General features: G+C 36.9%; 1 protein-coding gene across 1 annotated transcript in view; it reads left to right on the top strand.

Annotated features, from left to right (window-relative positions):
- Positions 1-22597, top strand: part of LOC117421278 (kelch-like protein 2) — a 48188-nt gene extending 25591 nt beyond the window's left edge. The window contains exons 11-16 of the mRNA XM_034035468.3: positions 13035-13232; positions 13710-13811; positions 15529-15657; positions 16720-16860; positions 18359-18502; positions 21475-22597. Coding sequence (XP_033891359.1) covers positions 13035-13232; positions 13710-13811; positions 15529-15657; positions 16720-16860; positions 18359-18502; positions 21475-21503 — 743 coding nt within the window. The 3' untranslated portion in view covers positions 21504-22597. The remainder of the gene's footprint in view (positions 1-13034; positions 13233-13709; positions 13812-15528; positions 15658-16719; positions 16861-18358; positions 18503-21474) is intronic.
- The last annotated feature ends 2249 nt before the right edge of the window (positions 22598-24846 follow it).

Genomic DNA, 24846 nt, shown 5'->3' with positions numbered 1-24846 from the left:
TAATATGTGTGACCATGGTACCCCAATTAATGATATGGTTTAACAGGCATTATATATATTCTGGTTCTCAAAACATTTGGTCAAATTGACCAAATGTTTTGAGAGCCAGAATATATATAATTTGTGTGTATTGCTATGGGAACTGGGAGTTGGGACTGTGGGTCATTAAAGATTAAATAGCCGGTTCCAAAAAAATATAGCATTATACATTGTCAGATTCCAGATATTTCTTTTATGCTCGAAGCACACGCTTAACCTCTCAAAACCCCAGCCCCTCACAGACAATTTCCGCCTGGGGGGCTGTGCCCTTAAATAAATCACAATATCTTCCAAAGTATAGACAGCACAGGCATGGTTCAGGGCTTGAATTCAAGGTAACCCCTTGGGCATCAAGAATAAAACCTCAGGTGTGATAAAAGTCTTGCTCAGTACCACACTGGAAGGAGATATCCAGAAAAAAATACATAAAAAAACAACAAACGCTTTTCATTTTTTTATGTTCTATAGTCATTTTTTCAACTTGTAGCATATGAAAAGAGCCAGATTTTTGGAACTATTTGAATAAAGGGATCAAATTCTACAGGAGTTTTTACAAAGGGTCCCCAAACCTCTCCAAAAATGAACATTGTGTAAATCTTTATGTCCAGTGATACACTAGTTTCTTGAGCAAGTTCTAAAAGGAATGTGAACTTCTGGCACCTCACATGCTATCCATTGCCACATGAATTAGATTTTGTAATCCCCCCCCTTTTTTTTTTTTTGTCCAATATTTCATTCAAAAGGTGGCCTTTTTGGAGAGCTTTGGGGTGCCCGAAATGTATCCATGATGAGTATGCATGATGAGTATGCCTTTTCTGCTGAGAAACATCAAAACTCTCACTTGTTGAGGGGGGAGGGTTTTCTTCAGTGTCCTCACTGAAAATAAAAAGTGAAATAAATTGAAAATTAGAATAACATTTCCATTATCAGTATCAATGAGCAACAGATTCAAGCACAGTATTTGCACTGCTGAGAGGTGAACATTGATTATTGGATAAAGGTGTCTGCCAAATGTCTACAATAATAATACTAATAATAATGAGATTGCAGAGAACTTGGCTGCTCTCAAATCAAGCTGCCAGACTAAAAACACCTCAGTTCCTTTCATCTTTACTTTGATTGACATGTGGCAAACAAAGGAACTGGGTGAGTGACTGTTGGGGGAGGCAGACAGCTTATCTTGAAAGGATAAGAAAACCTACACTGTTTCTAGGTGAGTAACACCACGCCTTGTAATCATGGAATTATATATATAAAAAAAGTTTGCTAAACACTCTCATGCAATAAATCAGTGAACATCAATGAGAAAATAATAAAAACGGTCAGGAAGCAACAATTATTTCTTGCAACTTTTATTGCATGTAAAGATCAGAGACTGTATAGAGCAGCACAGCACAGTTGAGACATGGTGTTGCTAAAAAATTATTAAAAAAACGTTATTTCTATGTGTCCCTTGAGAGTCAAATGGTTGCATTTTCTAATAACATACTTACAGTAAAAAAATGCATATTGAAAATTATGCATAATAATAATAATAAAAATAATAATAATAATAAAATAAAAAAATAAAAAAATATATATATAAAAAAAAAAAATAATAATAATAATAATATATAGTGTGGATCCATTATACTTACAAATGCTGAAGAGGATCCAATCCATCTTCAATGCTGCTTCAGACACTGAATCAGCACTCTCCAAACCAGGAAGTTGATAATTTTCGCAATCACTTTCACTCCTATCCATCTCTTCCAAAACTTCAGAAAGACTGAATCTACTTTGTTTAGGATGCTTTGGAACACTGCTCGACATTTTGTTCGATTTTATAAATTGAAAAATGATCAGAAAATGTTATAAAACCGTGATCCGTTGTGCGTAACGCTGCGCACTCGGTTGCAATAGATAGGGGTATGTTTACTGTGCAGATCGATTACTCTGTAATGGATTGGGCTACAAACAAAGTCAAGGTATCATTGGACAGCTTGTGACCTCCCCTACAACGTAATCAGGGAGGTTTCACCATCATCAGACAGCTGTAAGACCAGAGCAGCAAAACGCACAGCTAGTCGATTGCAGCTGTTTTAGAAGCATGTGATACAAGTCACATTGCCAAGGGGATATCTCAGCGGTGAAATGACGGATTCGAAAAATTCCTTTGCTGTTTGACGGTAGGAAAACAACGATTTTGATATTGAATCAGCTTTTTTTTCTCTTTTGCTTTTGTAATAATATTACAAATGATTTATATAATGTGTAATTGCAGTACCATGTTCCGCCCGCGGGACAGGAGGGGCGTAAGAAGTTTTAAACTCAGGGGAGACGTTGAGAGGGGACACAGATGTTTTGGACTCCTGTAAGTGGATTGTTCATGCACTGGCTTACAATATGGGGGCAGCAGTGTGGAGTAGTGGTTAGGGCTCTAGACTCTTGACCGGAGGGTCATGGGTTCAATCCCCAGTGGAGGACACTGCTGCTGTACCCTTGAGCAAGGTACTTTACCTAGATTGCTCCAGTAAAAACCCAACTGTATAAATGGGTAACTGTATGTAAAAATAATGTGATATCTTGTAACAATTGTAAGTCGCCCTGGATAAGGGCGTCTGCTAAGAAATAAATAATAATAATAATAATAATAATAATAATAATAATAATATATCCAGACAACTTTAAGTAATCAAGAAAATCGCACAGACCCATTCAGGTTTGACGTTTTAACTAATCGGAGCAGTATCAGTACTCCTTTGGTTTATTAAATGCTTAAAAATGGATCAAGTGGTTGTTACAGACCACGTCGGATCCCTGCTAATAGACAATCTGGGCGACCCAGTGCCTTTACAATTTTGACAGCGTAAACACTTCGATACATTTATGGTTATCACATGTTTTGCCCTTAGACCAGACATGCAAAACACTAAAGCGCTCACCGCTAAATCCTAAAGCATCCAATATGTCACTCTCTAAAGCTAAAATATAATTTCTATCCCTTCTAGCAATGCTTCAATGTAAGTGAGAGATAAATTCAAGATTGTGCTTACCTCCCAATATATGGATGTTTTGTATAGAATATATGTATAGACAAGAGCTGTCTTCGAAGGCAGAGGCTTCTGAATACAACCGAACAGCAACCAGCTTTTTCAGAGATCTTCAGAGAATGGACCAAACAGCTTGTGTTACCAAGTTGAATGATACTTGGCTGGAGTCTTGCCTTGACTTTTTTATAGAACTTGTCCTCTGCTTCGTACATCAGAAGACTTAATTACATCTAAACATTTGGTCTGTTTTGACAGCTCTTCTTTTTAAGTTAATAATATATTTAAATAGTCTGAATAACTCCTTCTAAAATTAATTGGATATGATCTCATGTCCTCTACCTTTCTGATCTCTAAAATATTAGGTAATCTTCAGACTGGACATATTTTCCGTTACCACAAAGTTTTAATAAGTAATAAGAATACAAGTGAGATGTTTTCAATATATAACACCAGCTCTGTTTAATTATTCCAGTCTTGGTCTAAAATATATTGCTTTCTCAACAGTAAAAACATACTTGTTGGTGTTTTCTCAATAAACTGGTTTTGCTTTATGTATAAATGTGTTTAACAAACTTGACTTTTCTGTAGCCAAAAATATCCCCTGCTTCCAGTAATCCTTGACAGTTTATAGATTAGAATTCGTGGGGCCCACTTTCTAACCAGAGTTTACTTTTAATTAATGGAAAAAAAACTCTACTGGAAGCACTTCCCTAAATTCATTAGGTCATACTTTTGCTAGATTCAAGAGACTTCTCGGACCGGTATTTCTAGAGATAAGACAAGCTTACATCCTAATTTTACTAAGCTCTCATTGATTTTATAGATAGATAATGAGAATAAGACAATTAACTTTGTTTTCTTGTACTATAAAGTACCTTCCATTGGTTAACATGCAAGATTATACACAGTGAAGGAACCTAGAATTGGAAACAACATCTAACAAGAAAAATCCTGCTTTGGATGCCAAGATTTATTTTTCTTATCTGCTAATGTCCAATGTTGCCTTGGTCATGCAGTACTTCTTGTTAGTAAAATGTAACAGTTTATACATAGCCAAGGGCCTTGAATGGGAGACACGGCTGACCAGCAAACCAACTTTGAATGTCTAATACTGTTTTACTCAGGCAAGCAGAGTGAGGGGTACCCCACAGTAACTCTACTTGTGCCTGAGTTTATTAAATCTGGTTAAATTGTCTCACTTTTAAACCAGTTATCCTGTAATAAATACTTCTGTTTTCGATTTACAGTAACATTTCAATAGGTGCAACACTTTTTTTTTTTTTTTTTAGTTTCAAATGTAATTCTCTCCAAAGATTGCTTTTTCTTTGCATACCTAAGAGGTTTTGTGTTTTTGGCTTGCAATTAAATGAAGGGCTTGCTTCTCCCAAGGTTACACAGGCTTCCACTCTGGCAGCTCTCAGATAAGGGAAAACTTAGTTATTTCTCAGGTGTTACTGGTTAGCATGACCTGCATTCAGCTCCTTTTACTCAGACTCACACATACCCCATATTAATGTCCATTATTACACTAGAATATTTAAATACAGAACCCTACAGCATTATGTATAAACTAATAGAGTATATCATAACATTATCTTGAACAGTGTGCTTTAACAGTTTAACAACACAAGTAGATCTCGGATAAGGGAGGCCCGTTTTAAGTGTGGCCAGTTTCCAAGAACTAATAAGCATTGGCACACAGACGTGTTTTTTTTTTCTAACATTAGGTCAATGCCTGCTCTCCCTTTTCTTAGTTCGAATCCTGTTATCCTGCTCATAATTAGCTGCAATAGTATTTCAATATTTTAGTGCTGGGACAAACATCTGAATATTCAAACAAATATTTTTGGACATGTATTCGGATACAAAAATCAAATATTCATATTTGCTACAAATGACAAAAATACCTGCACTTAAAAAAGAAAAAAAAAAGGCAAATGAAAAAGGGCACTGTGTGATATTTGAGATTTAATGTATTAAAAAAAAAAAAAAAAAAGGATCAACACAGCAGCTCTTGAGCCTCTATTTAAAAGTTTGACAGCAAAAAGTAAGCAAACCAGATTATGGGTGTGCACTCGGTGTTCTTTATGGAAAGCCGCCATTGTGCAATCCTCACTTTAACAGTATCCAACTTCCTGAAAATGTTGTGTAGTGATTTTTATATAGATTGTATGTATTGTCAAGGCTCGAAGTTAACGTGTATTTGGTAGCATGTTGATACACAAAACTCTTAATTTGCTACTTTTTTTTTTTTTTTTGCAGTAGCATTTTTCTGATACCTTATGCTACAGTATATGATGTACCCTGAGTGAACACCTACATAATTACCAGTATCTCTTTTTTTTTTTTTTTTTTTTTAAACACGTACATTATTAGTATTTTTCAAGCGGGAAACCATTGCTAATGGAGCTTCCTGATAGATAACTGAGGTTTGTTCCGCCCCATTTAGATACGCGCGAGGCCCACAATTCAAATTGTATTGGACAGGAGTACAAATACCTACAACACTACAGATTAGGTATGAAGTATATTTTATAGACCAAAAGTAAAATGAAATAACTGTTAACCACTTCAACTCCAGATGTAAAAATGAAACCCCTTCCCAGGTACCAGATTTTGAAAATAAGAAGTATGTTTTCAAACCTGTAATTGCTATAAAATGTTAACATATGATGAATAAAACACAAACAAATGACCTAAACTATGTTTTTCATTAACCCTTTATGTTCCTGTGTACTACACACCCATGTTCAATATAGAGATAAAAACACTTTTTTTTTTAATTTTATTTTTTGTTTGAACAATGAAAACAAAAACGTTGGTAATAACAATAATCAGTAAACCGTAGTTATCAAACATCAAAATGTGTGCCGGGGTTGCCTTCACAACCACTGCATGTTTTTCTTGTGTCTTTTCTTTTCATTTTCGTAGCAGAACCTGCACCTTTTTTGCGGTCTCTGCTTCCCTTGTGTTGGACGGATAGTCACAAATGCGTGTACAGGGCTACTTTGCATTGGCATTGTGATGGATCTGGCTGCCGCATTGCCTGTACCCAGTGCTGTGTTTTGATAGTATTTTGTCACAGCACTGCCATTTCAAACCAAACAGCTTCCCGTTTGCAGCTGGCTTACCTGTAAAGTAGCTGCATTCTCTTTTGTTTGTATAGTCACAAAGGTAAATGATTAGCTTTTCAGGAACAAAAGCCAAAAAGCACTCCAATGGAGAACGCAAACTGTCAAGTTCCACGGCGGGGTGCACATCTGTGTAAACAGGAGCAAAATCAAATGATGGAGGACTGGCATCATGGTAGGGATCAGTAATAAACACTCAGTCCCCTGCTGTTCATGGCTCCATATCCTCTTCATCATCATCGCTGACTGATAAGTCAGCATCACTGTCACTGGTATCGAAATCCTCCGAACCAACTTCGAAATCTTCATCGCTCCCGTTGTCGCTCTCCACGTACGTTGCCATGTTTTTAAACTACAACTAGACAAGTACAACTAATAATAATGAATAATAAAACAAAACATTACAATTAAACACTAATATATATATATATATATATATATATATATATATATATATATATATATATATATATATATATATATATATTATTATTATTTGTTATTATTATTTGTTTACTTAGCAGACGCCTTCATCCAAGGTGACTTACAGAGACTAGGGTGTGTGAACTATGCATCAGCTGCAGAGTCACTTACAATTACGTCTCACCCGAAAGACGGAGCACAAGGAGGTTAAGTGACTTGCTCAGGGTCACACAATGAGTCAGTGGCTGAGGTGGGATTTGAACCGGGGACCTCCTAGTTACAAGCCCTTTTCTTTAACCACTGGACCACACAGCCTCCTCATATATATAAGTAATATACACATACTTGTAAAAGTTGAATGGCTTCCTGCAATATCTCAGTCTTCTAAATGCCCACTGCTAGTTTGGAATCGCTACATGACACGCAATTGGATACAAATGTCACCTGACCCTCCCCCGACTTTCATTGCACATTCCACAGTACTAGCTCTGCTTTAGAGAATGAAACCTGAAACGCTAGACTGAGAAACCGATCATAGAAATGAATGGGAAACTTGACGTACTCGCGTACGGCATGGTACTATAAGTGGGTTTTCATTTGACGTGCGTGTGTACGTCATGGTGTTGAAGTGGTTAGAGGCGGAGATAGATAGATAGGGTATATATATATATATATATATATATATATATATATATATATATATATATATATATATATGAGAGAGAGCGAGAGAGAATGGGAAACATGACACTCACGTACGGCATGGTACTGTAAGTGTGTTTTCATTTGACGTACGTGAGTACATCATGGTGTTGAAGTGGTTAAAGACATTATGATTTTTATTAATAGGATATTAAGTTTATTCAGTGTCTATAAAATGCTAATTGAAACTGTCATGGAGATTATTTTGTTATAATGTTAACCCTGGTTTCACCCACACTAAAAATGAACACATAATAGGTAGATAGACTATATAAAAAAAAAAAAAAACGGGAGCAAATAGCTAGCTATAATGTTACCATGATCCAAGTAACGTCTTCCTTGTTTTATCAATATGAATAATAGACGAAATACAATCTTGAGGTGGAGTAATTTAACCTGTTTTCTTTTTATACTAGATTATCACTTTTTTTTTTTTTTTTTTTTTTTTTAATTTAGTCGTCGCCAATTTTTTTACCCCGGTTTTCTCCCCAATTTTTAGCATGCCCAATTATTATTTGTATCCTCTGCTCACCGCTCGCAACCCCCCCGCCGACTCGGGACTAGATTATCACTTAACTAGTGAAACATGTGCTTCAACACAATGTTTCATATATATACACAGTATATATACAAGTATTCACCCCCCTTGGACTTTTCCACATTTTGTAGTGTTACAACCTGGAATTAAAATGGATTTAATTGGGATTTTTACCATTTGATTTACACAACATACTTAACACTTTGAAGGTGCAAAATATTTTTTATTGTGACACAAGTTAAATTAAACAAAAACAAAAGACATTTGTTGGTTGCATGTTGGTTGGTGAACAGCAATTTTCAAATCTTGCCACAAATTCTCAATCGGATTGAGGTCTGGGCTTTGACTGGGCCATTCTAAGACATTCAGGTTCTTGTTTTTAAACCACTCCAGTGTAGCTTTGGCTGTGTGTTTCGGGTTATTGTCCTGCTGGAAGGTGAACCTCCGCCCCAGTCCCAGGTCTCTTGAAGACTGAAACAGGTTTTCCTCTAGAATTTCCATGTATTTGGCTCCATCCATCTTGCCCTCAATCCTGACCAGTTTCCCCAGTCCCTGCCGATGAAAAGCATCCCCATAACATGATGCTGCCACCACCAGGCTTCACCGTGGGGATGGTGTTCTCAGGATGATAAGCAGTGTTGGCTTTGCGCCACACAAGGCCAAAAAGTTCAATTTTGGTCTCATCAGACCAGAGAACCTTTTTCCACATGTTTGTTGTGTCTCCCACATGCCTTTTGGCAAAATCCAAACGGGATTTGATATGGGGTTTTTTCAGCAATGGCTTTCTTCTCGCCATTCTTCCATAAAGCCCAGCTTTGCGGAGCGTCCGGGTTATAGTTGTCCCATGGACGATTTCTCCCATCTCAGCTGTGGATCTCTCCAGCTCCTTCAGAGTTACCATTGGTCTCTTGGTTGCTTCTCTGACTAATGCCCTCCTTACCTGGAGTTTTGGTGGACGGCCTTCTCTAGGCAGAGTCGCGGTTGTGCCATATTCTTTCCATTTTTTAATAATGGATTTAACGGTGCTCCGGGGGATGTTAAAAGTTTGGGATATTTTTTTATAACCCAACCCTGATTGGTGCTTCTCCAGAACTTTATCCCAGACTTGTTTTAATCCATTTTAATTCCAGGTTGTAGCACTTCAAAATGTGGAAAAGTCCAAGGGGGGTGAATACATATGCAAGGCACTGTATGTATGTATGTGTAATATATATATATATATATATATAATATATATATATATATATATATATATATATACAGTGCCTTGCGAAAGTATTCGGCCCCCTTGAACTTTGCGACCTTTTGCCACATTTCAGGCTTCAAACATAAAGATATGAAACTGTAATTTTTTGTGAAGAATCAACAACAAGTGGGACACAATCATGAAGTGGAACAAAATTTATTGGATATTTCAAACTTTTTTAACAAATAAAAAACTGAAAAATTGGGCGTGCAAAATTATTCAGCCCCTTTACTTTCAGTGCAGCAAACTCTCTCCAGAAGTTCAGTGAGGATCTCTGAATGATCCAATGTTGACCTAAATGACTAATGATGATAAATAGAATCCACCTGTGTGTAATCAAGTCTCCGTATAAATGCACCTGCACTGTGATAGTCTCAGAGGTCCGTTTAAAGCGCAGAGAGCATCATGAAGAACAAGGAACACACCAGGCAGGTCCGAGATACTGTTGTGGAGAAGTTTAAAGCCGGATTTGGATACAAAAAGATTTCCCAAGCTTTAAACATCCCAAGGAGCACTGTGCAAGCGATAATATTGAAATGGAAGGAGTATCAGACCACTGCAAATCTACCAAGACCTGGCTGTCCCTCTAAACTTTCAGCTCATACAAGGAGAAGACTGATCAGAGATGCAGCCAAGAGGCCCATGATCACTCTGGATGAACTGCAGAGATCTACAGCTGAGGTGGGAGACTCTGTCCATAGGACAACAATCAGTCGTATACTGCACAAATCTGGCCTTTATGGAAGAGTGGCAAGAAGAAAGCCATTTCTTAAAGATATCCATAAAAAGTGTCGTTTACAGTTTGCCACAAGCCACCTGGGAGACACACCAAACATGTGGAAGAAGGTGCTCTGGTCAGATGAAACCAAAATCGAACTTTTTGGCAACAATGCAAAACGTTATGTTTGGCGTAAAAGCAACACAGCTCATCACCCTGAACACACCATCCCCACTGTCAAACATGGTGGTGGCAGCATCATGGTTTGGGCCTGCTTTTCTTCAGCAGGGACAGGGAAGATGGTTAAAATTGATGGGAAGATGGATGGAGCCAAATACAGGACCATTCTGGAAGAAAACCTGATGGAGTCTGCAAAAGACCTGAGACTGGGATGGAGATTTGTCTTCCAACAAGACAATGATCCAAAACATAAAGCAAAATCTACAATGGAATGGTTCACAAATAAACATATCCAGGTGTTAGAATGGCCAAGTCAAAGTCCAGACCTGAATCCAATCGAGAACCTGTGGAAAGAACTGAAAACTGCTGTTCACAAATGCTCTCCATCCAACCTCACTGAGCTCGAGCTGTTTTGCAAGGAGGAATGGGCAAAAATTTCAGTCTCTCGATGTGCAAAACTGATAGAGACATACCCCAAGCGACTTACAGCTGTAATCGCAGCAAAAGGTGGCGCTACAAAGTATTAACTTAAGGGGGCTGAATAATTTTGCACGCCCAATTTTTCAGTTTTTTATTTGTTAAAAAAGTTTGAAATATCCAATAAATTTCGTTCCACTTCATGATTGTGTCCCACTTGTTGTTGATTCTTCACAAAAAATTACAGTTTCATATCTATGTTTGAAGCCTGAAATGTGGCAAAAGGTTGCAAAGTTCAAGGGGGCCGAATACTTTCGCAAGGCACTGTATATATATATATATATATATAAATAATTACACACATGGCTAACTAATGCCTGAAAAGGCAGGATGCGAGCTGACATTTATGAATAAACCAGTTAGTATATATAACACGTTGCATGAATATTTTAAATGTAGCGGTACTGTGCTGGAATTAGCTTTCATTTTCAAAACAGCTTGGTTGTGATTATAACCATATAATTTATAAGGTCATACAATGCAGGATTCAACGATATTGTGGCACGTGTTTAATTAAAAAAAAAAAAAAAATTAATTGCTGCCTTTTATAGGTGTGTATGATTTGTTAGTTACCAAAATCTCAGTCAACAATTGAAGGCATAAGAGGATAATTTCGTACCACTTATTTTGCACCGATGAAACATAACCTGGTTAACCGTACTGATGGCATATCAAATGCTTAGATTACAGATATTGTTGCATTCTTGTAGAACCTAAGGATTAAACAAAATACATTTCGAGAAGGAATTGCATTAGTTCCATTACTTAGTTGAGCACAAGGTGGTTTCATTAAATACTTTTATGATTTAAATATAGGCCTACATGATAGTTAGCGTTGTTTAGTATATTTAAAATAGTAGGTAGACATTTCTTTTTAAAATTATTTTATATATAATTATTAGTTGAACAAACCGCTACTGAAATAAGACCATTTTGCTACCTACTTTCCAGGCAGGTAGCAAATCCTCACTACTGCCTTAAAAAAATAACTTCTAGTCTTGATATTATATATTTTTTGTTGTGACTTTCTGTTATGTGGAATGTAATAAAATGTAATAAAACAGTGAGTTTTTTTCACCTTCATTTTACAATGCCGTTTCCACGTTTGTTTTATTAAGTGTTTAAATTTCAGTTTTTGTTTGCTTGTTCAGCTACTAAAAGGCACAAGTAAACCTTGTGTTATTAGTTTATGAAAACGTGTCTGTGGCCACAGTTCACTGTGAAGATACAGCAATGGCAAGGAATGAAAAAATAAATAAAAATAAAATGTGTCTGTACTGTTTTTCAGGAAAACAAAACAATGTTTAACTTGAACTGTTATTTGGCATCCTTTTTTTGTAGTTAATTCACTGGGGTAAAGTAAGTCCTACACAACTTAGTCTTTACTCCCTGGAATATATTTCTGTTTTAATGTGTTGCATATTGTAAGGTCTTGCTGTAAAATAAAGGCACACACACAGGGGCCATGGCCACGCCCCTTTCCGCTGTTGCTATGCTGTCTCTGCCTGCATTCAGAGCAATGTAATGGCTTTGATTTACTTTTTGAAAAATGAACGAATATCCGAACAAATTTAAATTATGAACGAATATCTGAACATGAAAATCCTGTGTTCGTCCCAGCACTGCAATATTTTAACATTTGTTGCAGTTTCACAAAGGTTCAATTGTATCCCAAAGATTGTTCAGCTTCCAGCAGCAATGACAGTCTTGTGTCAGGTTCTGCTCTCAGTGAGTCTGTCAAAGCCACCACACGATCCTTTACCAATTTCTGCACATCACAGGTGTGGGTGACAGTCTTCAAAAGCCTGATACCTGCAATAAATGTAAACATCGTTAGCCGGGCTCCCATCTCTACATTCTCATTCCCATCATCAATGGGGAAACCCCAAAGAAATGAAGTTGGTTCTATCAAAGAGCCATGCATCTCTGCTGCTTGCACCTTGTACAAGGGAGGAAGGTTTTTAGGGTCACTCGTGACAACGTCCCCACATGTTGATACAACTGTTTAAATAACGTACCTGTCATTTTTTTTTTTATTGTTAACACCCTGACAACTTTTTACACTAATAACTGTAAAGTCTGTTTCAAATCCTATTCAAAATGTCCGCTCTAGTGGAGTTTGAAAACGCAGGTTTTTTCTATTTACGTTTGAGCTCACTCTCTTTTCATTTGTAGTGATTTTTGTTTTAATATGCAAGTCTTAATTTAAGAAGTCCTGTTTGATAGAAATTATTCAGTCACTCAATCATTTTATGTATAATTGATGGAAATAATAACAACTCCAATTTAACATTTTGGTCAGTTTTACAAGTTTTCAATCCACAGAGGTTATGAGCTCAGGTATGACCGGTTGAGCTCATAGTACATAGAGTCACTCAAATATCTATAGAATGGGACTATTTCCATCCTTTAATGCCATTCCTAAAATGGGTTGTGTTAACCATGTGATGCTGACCACTTAGTTGCAGACTTGCTGCTCGGGCTCTGCATTATCAGTATAAGTTGCTTTCCAAAGTCAACCAAGGTCTTGTTTCCTATTGTTTTTTAGGTGTTGTCTGCATGGGAGGATTTGTTTATGCAGTTGGTGGATTCAATGGCTCTTTAAGAGTGCGCACAGTCGATTCATATGATCCAGTTAAGGACCAATGGACATGTGTTGGCAGCATGCAGGACAGGAGAAGCACTTTGGGAGCTGCTGTATTAAATGGCCTTCTTTATGCTGTAGGAGGATTTGATGGGAGTACAGGTGTGTTGTATTTGTATTTTTTTTTCCCCCACTTGCATTACTTGCTCTAGGGTGAGTGGCTTATTTCATTGTAGCCCTGATAACCCTTGTCCCCTTTCCCTTGGATAAGTGGATAGGTTGCTAATAATTACATTCAAAACACCCTTTTTATGTAAAACATGAATTATTGAAAATATTTACAAATGTCAGAAGTAAAAAGACACCCCATAAACTAGATGTGTGAAATGAACATGTTTCTTCTGCCTGAGCAGGCAAAATCTCTGGTGTCGGTTACTACCCTGTGGATCACCCTGTAACCTACCTAAAAATACAGACCTGATCAGGCTTCCCTGAAGGAGAGTGGCAATCTTCTCTGAGTTTTGTTGTTCTAAAATTAGAGGGAATCTTCAGTGTGTAAACTTGCATGTCAGGCAGTGAATAAAGTGCTGTTTGTTAAATGCCCTGTTTGTTTCTCTAAATACTGACTTTTTGCTGCAGGTTTGTCAACTGTAGAAGCCTACAATGCAAAGACAAATGAATGGTTTCACATAGTACCTATGAACACCCGTCGGAGTAGTGTGGGAGTTGGTGTTGTTGGAGGTGAGTGCTGAAATGTGTTGTTGGTGTACATACACAGGGCTATTCTAGAGCCACATTTATAGTTTAAGTGCTGTCTCATTGCAGTTTTGTGAAACATGCCAATGCCTCCTTTCTTGTCTACATTTGGGTCTCTGCCTTAAATGATATCCAACAGTTCTTGGGTATCCATATAATAGAAAGTGATCATTTTGTATTTTTAACCTGTTGAGATGAAGGGGGATTTCTCATAACCAACTACATACAACTGTTTTTTCAACTGAAGGATTAAGCTTTTATCAATGCCATGAGAACACAAATGTCACCAGAACAGTACTTTTGGGTGTATTTTATTTGATACTATACATTCTTAGTTTATTTGGCAGACACCTTTTATCCAAGGCAACCTTACAGGTGTTACAGGGCAATATTTAAATAGTATAGTTTACAGTAAGTGCTAATACTATTATATTATAAGATAAGAAGTAACAATTTAGGATTAAGACAATTTGTATCTACAATGACATACTAGTGCAAGGATAGTGCATCAACTGAGCGTCCAATAATATGTTGCTTTGATCAGGCAAGTCCAGTGCATGGTAGGAGGGATAGATCAAGAGATCTACAAGTACAGTCTAAACAGGTGGGTCCTGAGGAGGTGGCAGAAGGCAGTGAGAGACGGAGCAGTCCTGAAGCTCTCCGATAGCGGCTTCCACCATAGAGGGACTAGGGAAGAGAAGGAGCGGGCATGGGATGATGGAGAGTGGAGGGAAGGCATGACCAATCAGCTAGCAGAGGAGGAGCAGAGAGGGTGAGAGGAGGTGCAGAGACATGCAGGATTAGAGGTAGGAGGGGGCAGTGTGGTGAAGAGAGCGGTAGGCAAGAACAAGGGTCTTGAATTGAATGTGAGCAGAGACAGGTAGCCAGTGGAGAGTGTGAAGCAGAGGGGTAGCATGAGAGTAGGTAACAGACATATTCTGGTGCTTACTGATAGAAATAATTATTATGCTTGTCCCATTCTGATCAAATGCATTTTTAAACCACTAAAGACGTCCTTAACATCAGGTATTGAGCAGATTGGAAACACTGATGACTAATATCCACAGATTGCTGTTTGTAGGCCTGTATTGTATCCAGTTTTTTTCAGAATGGTTGAGAAAGTGTTTGTGGTAATGTTGAGTTCTGCAACATCTTTCTTTTTCTGTATGGTGCTGCATTATCCACAGTTTAACACCTCCACTTTTGTCTGCAAGGATATGATGTGTGAGCACTATGACAACTGTAAGTGCATCATAGGATTTGTAGTCCCAAAACAGGACCAAAATACACTACAGAGGCACTAATCTAAATGCAAGTTAAAACATTTTCCAATATCCTTTACACTCAGCTGTTCGAACTAGGGTGATCTTTTATTGTATTAATTTCTTCCCTGGGAGGTCTCCAAAATAATTTGTACTAACAGGAAATTTGTTAAGTGAATTTGTATTAGAAGAAGTAATGTACAGTAAGCAACACCTAAATTTATCCAGGACCATGTAGAAAACTTGTAGTATCGTCCAAGTTCGTTTTAGGGAGAATTGACTTATTTTATTTTGCAACTTTTTTTTCTATGTCAGAGAACTGAACATTTTAGAGATTTATTTACTAGTCTGATGAAGATGCTAAATCGTTAGAATTTTTAATAGAAAAAAATAAACATTACATTATAATTATAATAATGCAATAATTGTTCCTCATTAAGGATTGCTCTATGCAGTTGGAGGTTATGATGGTGCATCCAGGCAATGCCTCAGCACAGTGGAGGCCTACCACCCCAACGCCAACGAATGGAATTATGTTGCAGAGATGAGCACAAGACGAAGTGGGGCAGGTCAGACATTTGCTTCCAGAGGGTTCTGTTTGACATTTCTCCCCAGTGTGAAATTGCCACATTATATTGTCTCTATTGGTAGTCTGGCTGATTGTGGGGTTAAGGTTTGACTTGAAAGTTGCATGACTTTCTGGTTAGGCCCTGCAGGAATACAATAGTTAGGAATGTGGTTAGAGAACACTTGTTCATCAAACAGAAAAACCACACATACTGCCAGACAACAGATCATTTTAGTAGTAGACCAATTAGTCGTAGTATGCTATCATGATTTTCTGCTTAATTTAATGTCTGACCTTTTTTTCCTCCCTCCTGTATATCACTGTAACATCGTGTACTGAATCAATTAAATCGTAACCATTTTTGACTTCACTGTTCCTCTTTAGACTGCCAGACCTGGAATTTTGTAAAAATCTTCTCAGGTGCTCTTCACTACGTTTCTCTTTTTAGTACTGTGATGAGGTACACCCCGCCCCTGTGTGTATTTGGTTTTAGATTGTATTATTTTGTATTGTCTGTTGTGGTGTTGTTATTATTATTAAATAATAATGTATGTGTGCACAGGTGTTTTAGGTTGGCAGGGAAGGATCAATTGCCTTCCCTGCCAAAATAGTTCACATGCAGAAGGTGCCTGGGCCCGATTTGAATGATTTAACATGCAATCGAGCCCAGGCACAGCTGCATAAGAGGCCGGGATCACCCACTTGAGGTTGGGTTTTGTTCAGAGGAGGAATGTAAATTTGAAGGTACAAATATAAATAACAATTGTACTTGTGCTGGCTTTACACCAGCACAATACTTGTTCACTGTGTTTGTCTATTTGTTTTGGCCACCATGCCGTTTTGTTTTCATATCATCAGTGTTTTGTTTGTTTAAATGTTGTTGTATTTAATAAACACGTGCATCAGAGCTTCATACCTTGCAGTACTGTGTGTCTCCTTCCTGGACTGAAGTCACCACAAGCTGTCCGTGACATATACTTTTTGTATATCTTAAGTTAGTTTGAAAAAACAGTAATTGGTGGTTTTTGGCGGTTGAATATTGTTTCTCTGCTTTAATCTGTAGGTGTTGGGGTTTTGAAAGGATTATTGTATGCTGTTGGAGGTCATGATGGGCCACTGGTGAGAAAGAGCTGTGAGGTGTATGACCCTGCCACAAATTCCTGGAAGCAGGTTGCAGATATGAATATGTGCAGAAGAAATGCAGGTAACACATAGCCTCTAGATTTAGTCACTATCAAGGGGGTGCAGTAGTATTTTAAGTTTTTTTTTTTTTTTTTTAAGGGGGGGGGGGTTGTAGGGCCCTATGAAATCCGTTTTATTATTTTGAATTTTTGGGTTTATTTCTTCCTGTTTTTTGTTTTTTTTAAGTTTATTTTTTAGGATTTTTCGGTTTTAAAAATCTGTAATTTTGTTAGTTTTGTTTTTTATACATAGACAGCAATAATGAAGCTAGAAATGCATGACAAAATTACAAAAAGAAAACCTTTCTAAACGGTTTTAATAAGTGCTTTTAGAAAAAAAGGTACAAATTGGCACAATGTAATCGAAACAAACTAGGAACATTGTAAATTAAAAAAAAAAAATCTATATGTAGGCTTTTTTAGTAGTTTCTTTTCAACACAAGCTGAACTATAACATTTCAAAATAGATTTAATGTTTTCATTAATAATTAATAACAAACAATGTAAATAAAAGCCTAAATATTGATTTATTCTAATTTTAATAAAAAGGCACTTACTAATATCGGTAACGCTTTATATTGCATGGCAAATTAATTTTAAATAGATGTGCAATTGCATGTTAAATTAATATTTAAAAAATATGCAATAGCTGATTTCTTGCTAAATGTTAACCAAATGTCGATTGAAAATGTAATTGCATATCACGTCCATTTATATTATGTTTTGTTACCCTTGAAAATATGTAATAATTTCTCAGTTTACATGTTTTTAATTGAAAATAGTTAATCTGACTTAAATGTTACTGGAAAGTAACAATGAATAATTGAACGGAAATTTAATATGCAATTGCATATCTATTAAATATTAATTTAATATGCAATTGCATATCTATTAAATATTAATTTAATATGCAATTGCATATCTATTTAATATTAATTTATGCCACGCAATATAAAGTGTTACCGTAATAACTCCCTGAGAATTTTGGAGATAATGCAGCAACTAGAACCTACATTCTGCAGTAGTCATTACAGTATTATCTGCTTAGAATAACTTGTAGGTAGAGGTTTTCCCCCCAAGCGATAACGGTAGTTAGCAACTGAAGTGGCACGAGAGGCAACACTTTTTTACAGTTAAAATCACGGTCGTGTATGGTGGCTGAGAGGTGCAAAAATTGTTTTTTTCATGCGTTCCCATGACGTGTGTTTCTTGAAGCCACTTGTCATACAAACACCATGCTATTTCAATGTAATTTTTAAAATATATACACATTTTGTTTGTTTTAAACTGATTTTGTGGTGATGTCCTCGGGTGCCTAATTCCATGTTTTTGTTTTTTTTTTCCCTCTGAATTCCGAGATTCCGTCCGTGTTCTAATGGAACACAGATTTCATAGGGCCCTAGGTTTGTAGTCGAAGCTCTGTTCTTTTTTTGGCTTTTGATTTGAATGGAAAAAATTGGTATGCTGCCTATTCTGAATGAAAAAAGTATCAACCATGAGGCTTTTTTTTTTCTTTGGTAGGTGTCTGTGCAGTAAGCAATCTTCTGTATGTAGTTGGTGGAGATGATGGCTCCTGTAACCTGTCATCAGTGGAGTATTACAACCCTTCAGCTGACAAATGGACCCTTTTGCCTGCTTCTATGAGTACAGGAAGGAGTTATGCAGGTAACCTGGGAGTATCCACATGATTCCCAACAGGTCATGCATGCATCAGCACTGAATCAGTCTGTGTTTGATGGTTTAATAGGGATATTTGCTTGTGTTACTACTTTGAAAAGTACATGCTTCTTGATTTTGTTATAAAAAGTAAACTTCTGATATTTTGGCAGTAATTATTGAGGATGGGGCATATATCCATTTTAAAAGGGACACCTTGCAGACCAGTTACGTCAGACCAGTGCTTTTCATAGTCCAATATCTATTTATTATAGACAATTAAGAACATAGATTTAATTCTTGACTGGGACCACCATAAAAGCTATGGTTCCAGATCTCTCACTCACCAGTGAAGTCTTCTTTGAAATCTCTTGCTTTAAACCGGTAGCATTCTGCCCATTCTATAAAGCTGCAGTGTTTGTAAGCTATAGCCTACCCCATAGTATGTGGTTCGAATCCTGTCCCAGAGTAAGTTTGAACTTGAACCCTCAACAATGGCTATTTTAACACTGTACCAACTGTTGTCTTTAAAGAATGCACAAAACCCTACCTGTTACAAACCCGGACATCATACGGGTCTGCATTAGAGGAAGATTGCATGTGAGATATCACCTTGTCTGTACGAGCTTTTATGAAATAGATTGCAGATACACAGTAGGCATTTGTGCGCATATATAGTAACGCCTGTTCCTTGTAATGCCAGGAAACGGTGATTCTTTTAGACCTTATTAAATCTGTGAGTATTTAAAATAAATTTTGATCACACACTTCACAAAAAGATAAGTGAAGTGCATAACAAAACAGGGCATTGTGAAAAGCGAACGGTCCGTTCTGGCTTGCTGAAAGTCACTAAATATAGCCATTGCTTTAATTTGTTTGTCATATTTTGATGAAGAAATAAGAGAGCATCCTTGATCTAATGTGTTAAAATATTACCACCTAGAGAGCAAAATTAACAAGGTTTATATCCCACCTCTCAAACTTAATATACCGATAACTTATTCACCTGAGCACTGACTTTTGGGGAAGTTATTCTCATATATATAGAATCATGACTTCATCAGCATTTTTTAGATCCAAGATGCACAGCATGTCATTTAAAAACTACAAATACATTTTCAAGGTTTTATAGGTTAAGCAAAATAAAAAGTATTTTTTGCCTATGACCTGATCTGTAATCAAATCTAGGCCTGCATAGATGAAGTACATGAGAGGTTATCAAAATTAATTTGTAATGCCATCTAGACCCCTGATTTGCTTAAAGGTTGTCGCCAACCAAAAGCAGTTGTCTCATGAAGAGAATGCCTAAAAGGATGTACATAGATATGCAGTGGCCCAATTAAAACTGAGAATGAAATTCAATGACAACATTATTCTCCACAGGGGATGTATATCTTCATCTGTATGTATGTCCCTCATATATATCTCTATCTCTATCTATCACATTTTGCTTATACAGAGACTTTACATAAGTAAATAGAAAGTTTGATAACACCTGTTTATTCAGGAACTGTACATGGCACTGGCAAAGGAATCTGTCGAGGGTAGCATGTTCATGACCAATGAGGTTCATGTCTGGTGATTGGCCAGGCCATGGCAGAGTTGTGATGCCATGCCATTTCCATCTTTGCGTTGTATGGGCGGTGTGAGCTGGGGCACAATCTTCCATAAAAATACTGCCATCTTTGGACATATGAACATTGGCATAGGCCCCTCTTGGAGAATCAGGGTGCAAATCATTTTCAAGATTGGTGATAAACTGTTTTGAAAGGTGAGAGCCTACTGGTGCTAAATGATTAAACCCCACCCAAATCAAGTCCCCTCCCCCACTCTTCAATTTGTTTTTAGTGTTAGGTGTTACACTAAATATTTAACAGTGTACTCCATATCAAGTCACCCCCATATTTGTAATCAAGCTTCCCTGCTTTATATTTTGTAAAAAAGAAGCTCTGCCACATCCCTCTAATCCATAGCAAGACTCCACAGCATTTAGATTTCTGTTAGTCATGCAAGATCTTAGTGCTGTTGCCTCACAGCTCCAGGGTCCTGGGTTCGATTCCGGCCTCAGGGGTCTGTCTTTGTGGAGTTTGCATATTCTCCCCCTGTTCACATGGGTTTTCTCTGAGTACTCCAGTTTCCTCCCACAGTCCAAAGACTTGCTGGCTAGGTGGATTGGCCTCTCTAAATTGCCCCTTAGTTGCCCTGCGATGGACTGGCGTCCCATCCATGGTGTAATCCTGCCTTGCGCCTTGGATGCAAGATGTAAAGTCATTCTTCACCTATTTCATCACAGAAAAGCTGCTTTTCATGTCTGCTGGTTACAGTACCGTCACAGACCACCAGCTGTGACCATCCCTTGTCCGTTAGAGAATCACAACTGTATCGTGGCCTGGGCAATCACCATACATTAACCCCATTGAGCACATGTGGGCTATTCTTAACCAATTCACTGTGAAAGTGTCCCAGTATACCCACTTCCTAACACAGATGCTTTGCCAGCAATGGACTGCAATCCCGCAGACCAGGATTGTTGATCTCATCCATACTATATGTAAGCCATTGCTGCCTTGTAACAAGTATAGGGCGGCACCACAAAGTATTAACCCTACTAATATTTTTCCAGTGCTATGTATGGTTCCAGAATAAACAGTTGTACTTATGTCAATTCTCTGTATATAGAGAACAAATTGTCAAATTGTGTTGAACCTTGCTAAGTATCTTTTGAGTGTATAATATTCTGGTAGTATAGGGAGTCAATCCAACAATCTGTCTGTAGAGTTCAAGAGATCTTATTGTCCAATTGTGATGAAGCTTGCTATTGGACATTCTTTAGCTCAAGTTACAAGTGTATCATAATCACAAGGTTTAGTCCATTATTTTTTTTTTTTATATACTGTACTGTATTTCTAAAAAAAACGCTTACACAGTTGATGAAACTTGAACAGTGGCATTATGGTTTTTCATGCTGAATTTCCTTTTAGGTGTTGCAATACTTGACAAGCCGTTATGACTAGGCGTGGATTTGCTGCTGTTCTGAATCTGAAGTAAGATGTTGCTGAAGTAATTTGGTGTCTAAAGCATCTTCGCTGAGCTGCTTCATTCTGAGGCAGTGTGGAGGACGACAGTACTGTCTTAAATGTCAGGCAAGGAGTGGAGACATTTAAGATTTGCACTTAATGGGAGCACTACATGGGATTAGCCTTTAACACAGACATTTATCTTGTGGGAAAAGAATACCATAAGTCTGAAGGTGCACATTGATTGAAAAAAATCAACTGTAATTACAGCTATTTAAAGTTGTACATGGACCTAGTGAGATCTGAAGGAGGATGGTTTATCATGCAGAAGAATCTGAGAAGACGTGGACAATAACCATTAACAGTTGTAACGTTTTTATAAACTCTCAATGAGCTAATACATGTCAGTATTCACAGTAGAGGAAGCCAGTTCTATACAAAAAATCAGCTGAAGCTGTTAAGTGGCAATCCCTTGCACCATTTGTGGACTTTTTATACAGTTTTCAGGGGCACAGTACTGCAAACAATATCAACCTATATAATTGTGTTTTCTTTTAAATATATGTGTAGCTATTTGAGTCTGCCTAACACTAAATGCCAGTTGTGAAGAAGAATGAGCAAAACCTTGCACATTTTAAATTAATTTAATGCCAAAATTGTTTAAACAAAAAATGCAATCTAATATTTGCATTTTTTATATGTATTTTACCTTCTTTCATATTCTGGTCATGTTTTGATGCATTCCTTTCTTTTATGTAATTGGAGAATGCAATGGCATGAATTCAAATGCAGATTTACATTGGTTGCCTGGATTTGAAATTAATCTGCATGCTATCATAAACAGTTAATTTACTTCTAGCTGCTGTTTTTGCTACTACTGTATGTGAGTGAATGCTGATTGTGATGTGCAGAATCACAGATTGGATCTCTTATAAAAATGACCAAAATGCTTTTCTTTCAATAAAATTGGTCTTATTTCTGTTATTGTATGTGTATAGGAATGTTGTGCAATGCTCTTTGAACCAATGTTTCTTAACTTAAGAAGTTGTTGTTGTTGTTTGTTTTTTAAATAAATATGCTGCTTGTATTTTGATTCAACAATTAATAGAAAGAGAACTGTACTATACTGCTTATACATGCATACAAACACATGTATGGGTGTTAAGCGTTTTGACAAGTGAAGTTTATTGCTTCTGGAGTGGGTGATTTTGCAAAACCTCAATGACTTTCCACTAAAATCCCAGCTTAAAAGCTTATGTGGTCAGCACCTAGTATTTGACTTAATTCATCATGAAACCTCAAAAGGATATTTTTAGCTCAAGTTATTATGATGAGTATCAGAAGCTGGGGAGTCATCCGATCAGTGTGTTTTACATAACTAAGACAGGATTTTATTTAATTGAGATGCTACTTAAATGGGACATTCTTTAGCATTAATTATTGATAATAGCAGTATATTGGGGCAAATGGAGCCATCTGTATGTCAAACCTTTTTGCATACAGTGGATATAGGTCATGAGGATTTTACTTTCTGATAGTTTTAATTCTCATGTGCCATCTCCAGTATTTTTTCTCCAGCTGGAAATGGGTAGTTTCTGGCTGAGAACTGCTAAGGACACCACCACCACCACATTGAATACTGTAGCAGTCACCATTCAGGAACTGGGTGAAATAGAGTTCAAACGCTCCACCTAGTCATTCAGCATTCATAGTAAAGGGATCATTCTACTTGTGAGATGGCATGCTTATGTTTTTAAAGAGGAGGAGATGATCTGTTCAGGAATAACAGGATATTTAAGTAATAGGTCTTGAGTGAGTAAAAATGAGCAACAAACTCACCACCTCCAGTCTTTGAGTGTATCAAACAGACCTGGGGTCAATTAATTACAATGGTAGCAGAATGGTTCGCTGTAATTGCAATTACAATTAGAATGCTAGTGTTCAATTATAATTACACTAAAACGTAACATAAACAACTATACACATTAACGTGTTTATTCTAAATAGCCAAGATATATATATATATATATATATATATATATATATATATATATATATATATATATATATATATATATATTCAAACAAATGTGGTCACCAAAAGTGGTTGAAAATATGACTGAATGACAAATAAATGCACAATTGAACGGGTAACCAATTACAATTATGCAGGTGTGCTATGGTTCAACAGCTATTATATGTTAAGAATTGCACAATTAGGAATCAATAACGTTTCCATAATGTGTGTAGGTGCTGTATATTCTAGCTTGTCCAGTTGTAATGATACTTACTAAGACTTGCACATTCTTTAGCTCAAGGTATTAAGTATCATAATCTGGGGGTTATAAAATATAACAATAGACGAGTAATTATGTTTTACGTTGCAAGTTTGCGGGGGTTTTTTCGTTTCAAGTTTAATTCCTAAAATATATTTTAAAAAAAGTCTCCTTTTTATTAATTGTTTTATTTTTTAGGCAGTGTCTTTTTAAAGATATTAAAATAAAATCAACTACTAATTTATGAAAATGAAATACGCACCCAGTAAATACACTGGATTCAGCTTCCTGTTACCTAACATGCTGTCGATCCAGAATTCTTTTTCATCGAGTCCTTGTTGCAGTCGACAAACATCTCTGTAAGGTGATTGGATAAAGTTCCAGAGTCTCGCCGTCTTATTAGCGTCACTTCATACAATGCACCAATCACTGCTCGTACTCTGTAAAGGTACGTCAGAGTCTGCCACTTTTCTCCAACCAATCATTGCTGCAACCGATTTAAATATTTTGACTACGGCAGAGCTCTGCTCAAGTAGAAGTTGCCTACCTGTGGAAGTTGTCGAGGTGACTATTTGGAATTAATGCGTGATGCATCGAAATCATTGAATCGAAGTACAATTAATTTATAACAGGTGTTCAAAATGAGAAGTTATTTACTTGAATTTCACAAAATAGCTAGTGTCCGGGGTGTAGCATTTAATCGTAAACAATGACTTGATGTTCACCACTATAATATGTAACGTGTTTGTTTAACGTAATGCAGTATAGGAAGGATAATGACTTGGTTAGTTACCACACCCTGGGATCCTTCAAGAAGCTGCTTGATGAGATTCTGGGATCAGTAAGCTACTAACAACCAAACGAGCAAGATGGGCTGAATGGCTTCCTCTCGTTTGTAAACTTTCTTATGTTGTGTTTGATTTGATGAATGAACTACAAACTATATTCAGAAAGTACCCGTATATACGCCTTGTTTAGCTTGAGCTTTTTCATCAGTAATGAGATGTCAGCCTGAATATTTGCAATAAGTGGCAAAATATGCTTTGCACGAAAAGGAAAA

Source organism: Acipenser ruthenus, chromosome 1 (genome assembly GCF_902713425.1).
Source record: "Acipenser ruthenus chromosome 1, fAciRut3.2 maternal haplotype, whole genome shotgun sequence".
NCBI classification, from domain to species: domain Eukaryota; kingdom Metazoa; phylum Chordata; class Actinopteri; order Acipenseriformes; family Acipenseridae; genus Acipenser; species Acipenser ruthenus.
This window is presented reverse-complemented; position numbering and strand designations above follow the sequence as displayed.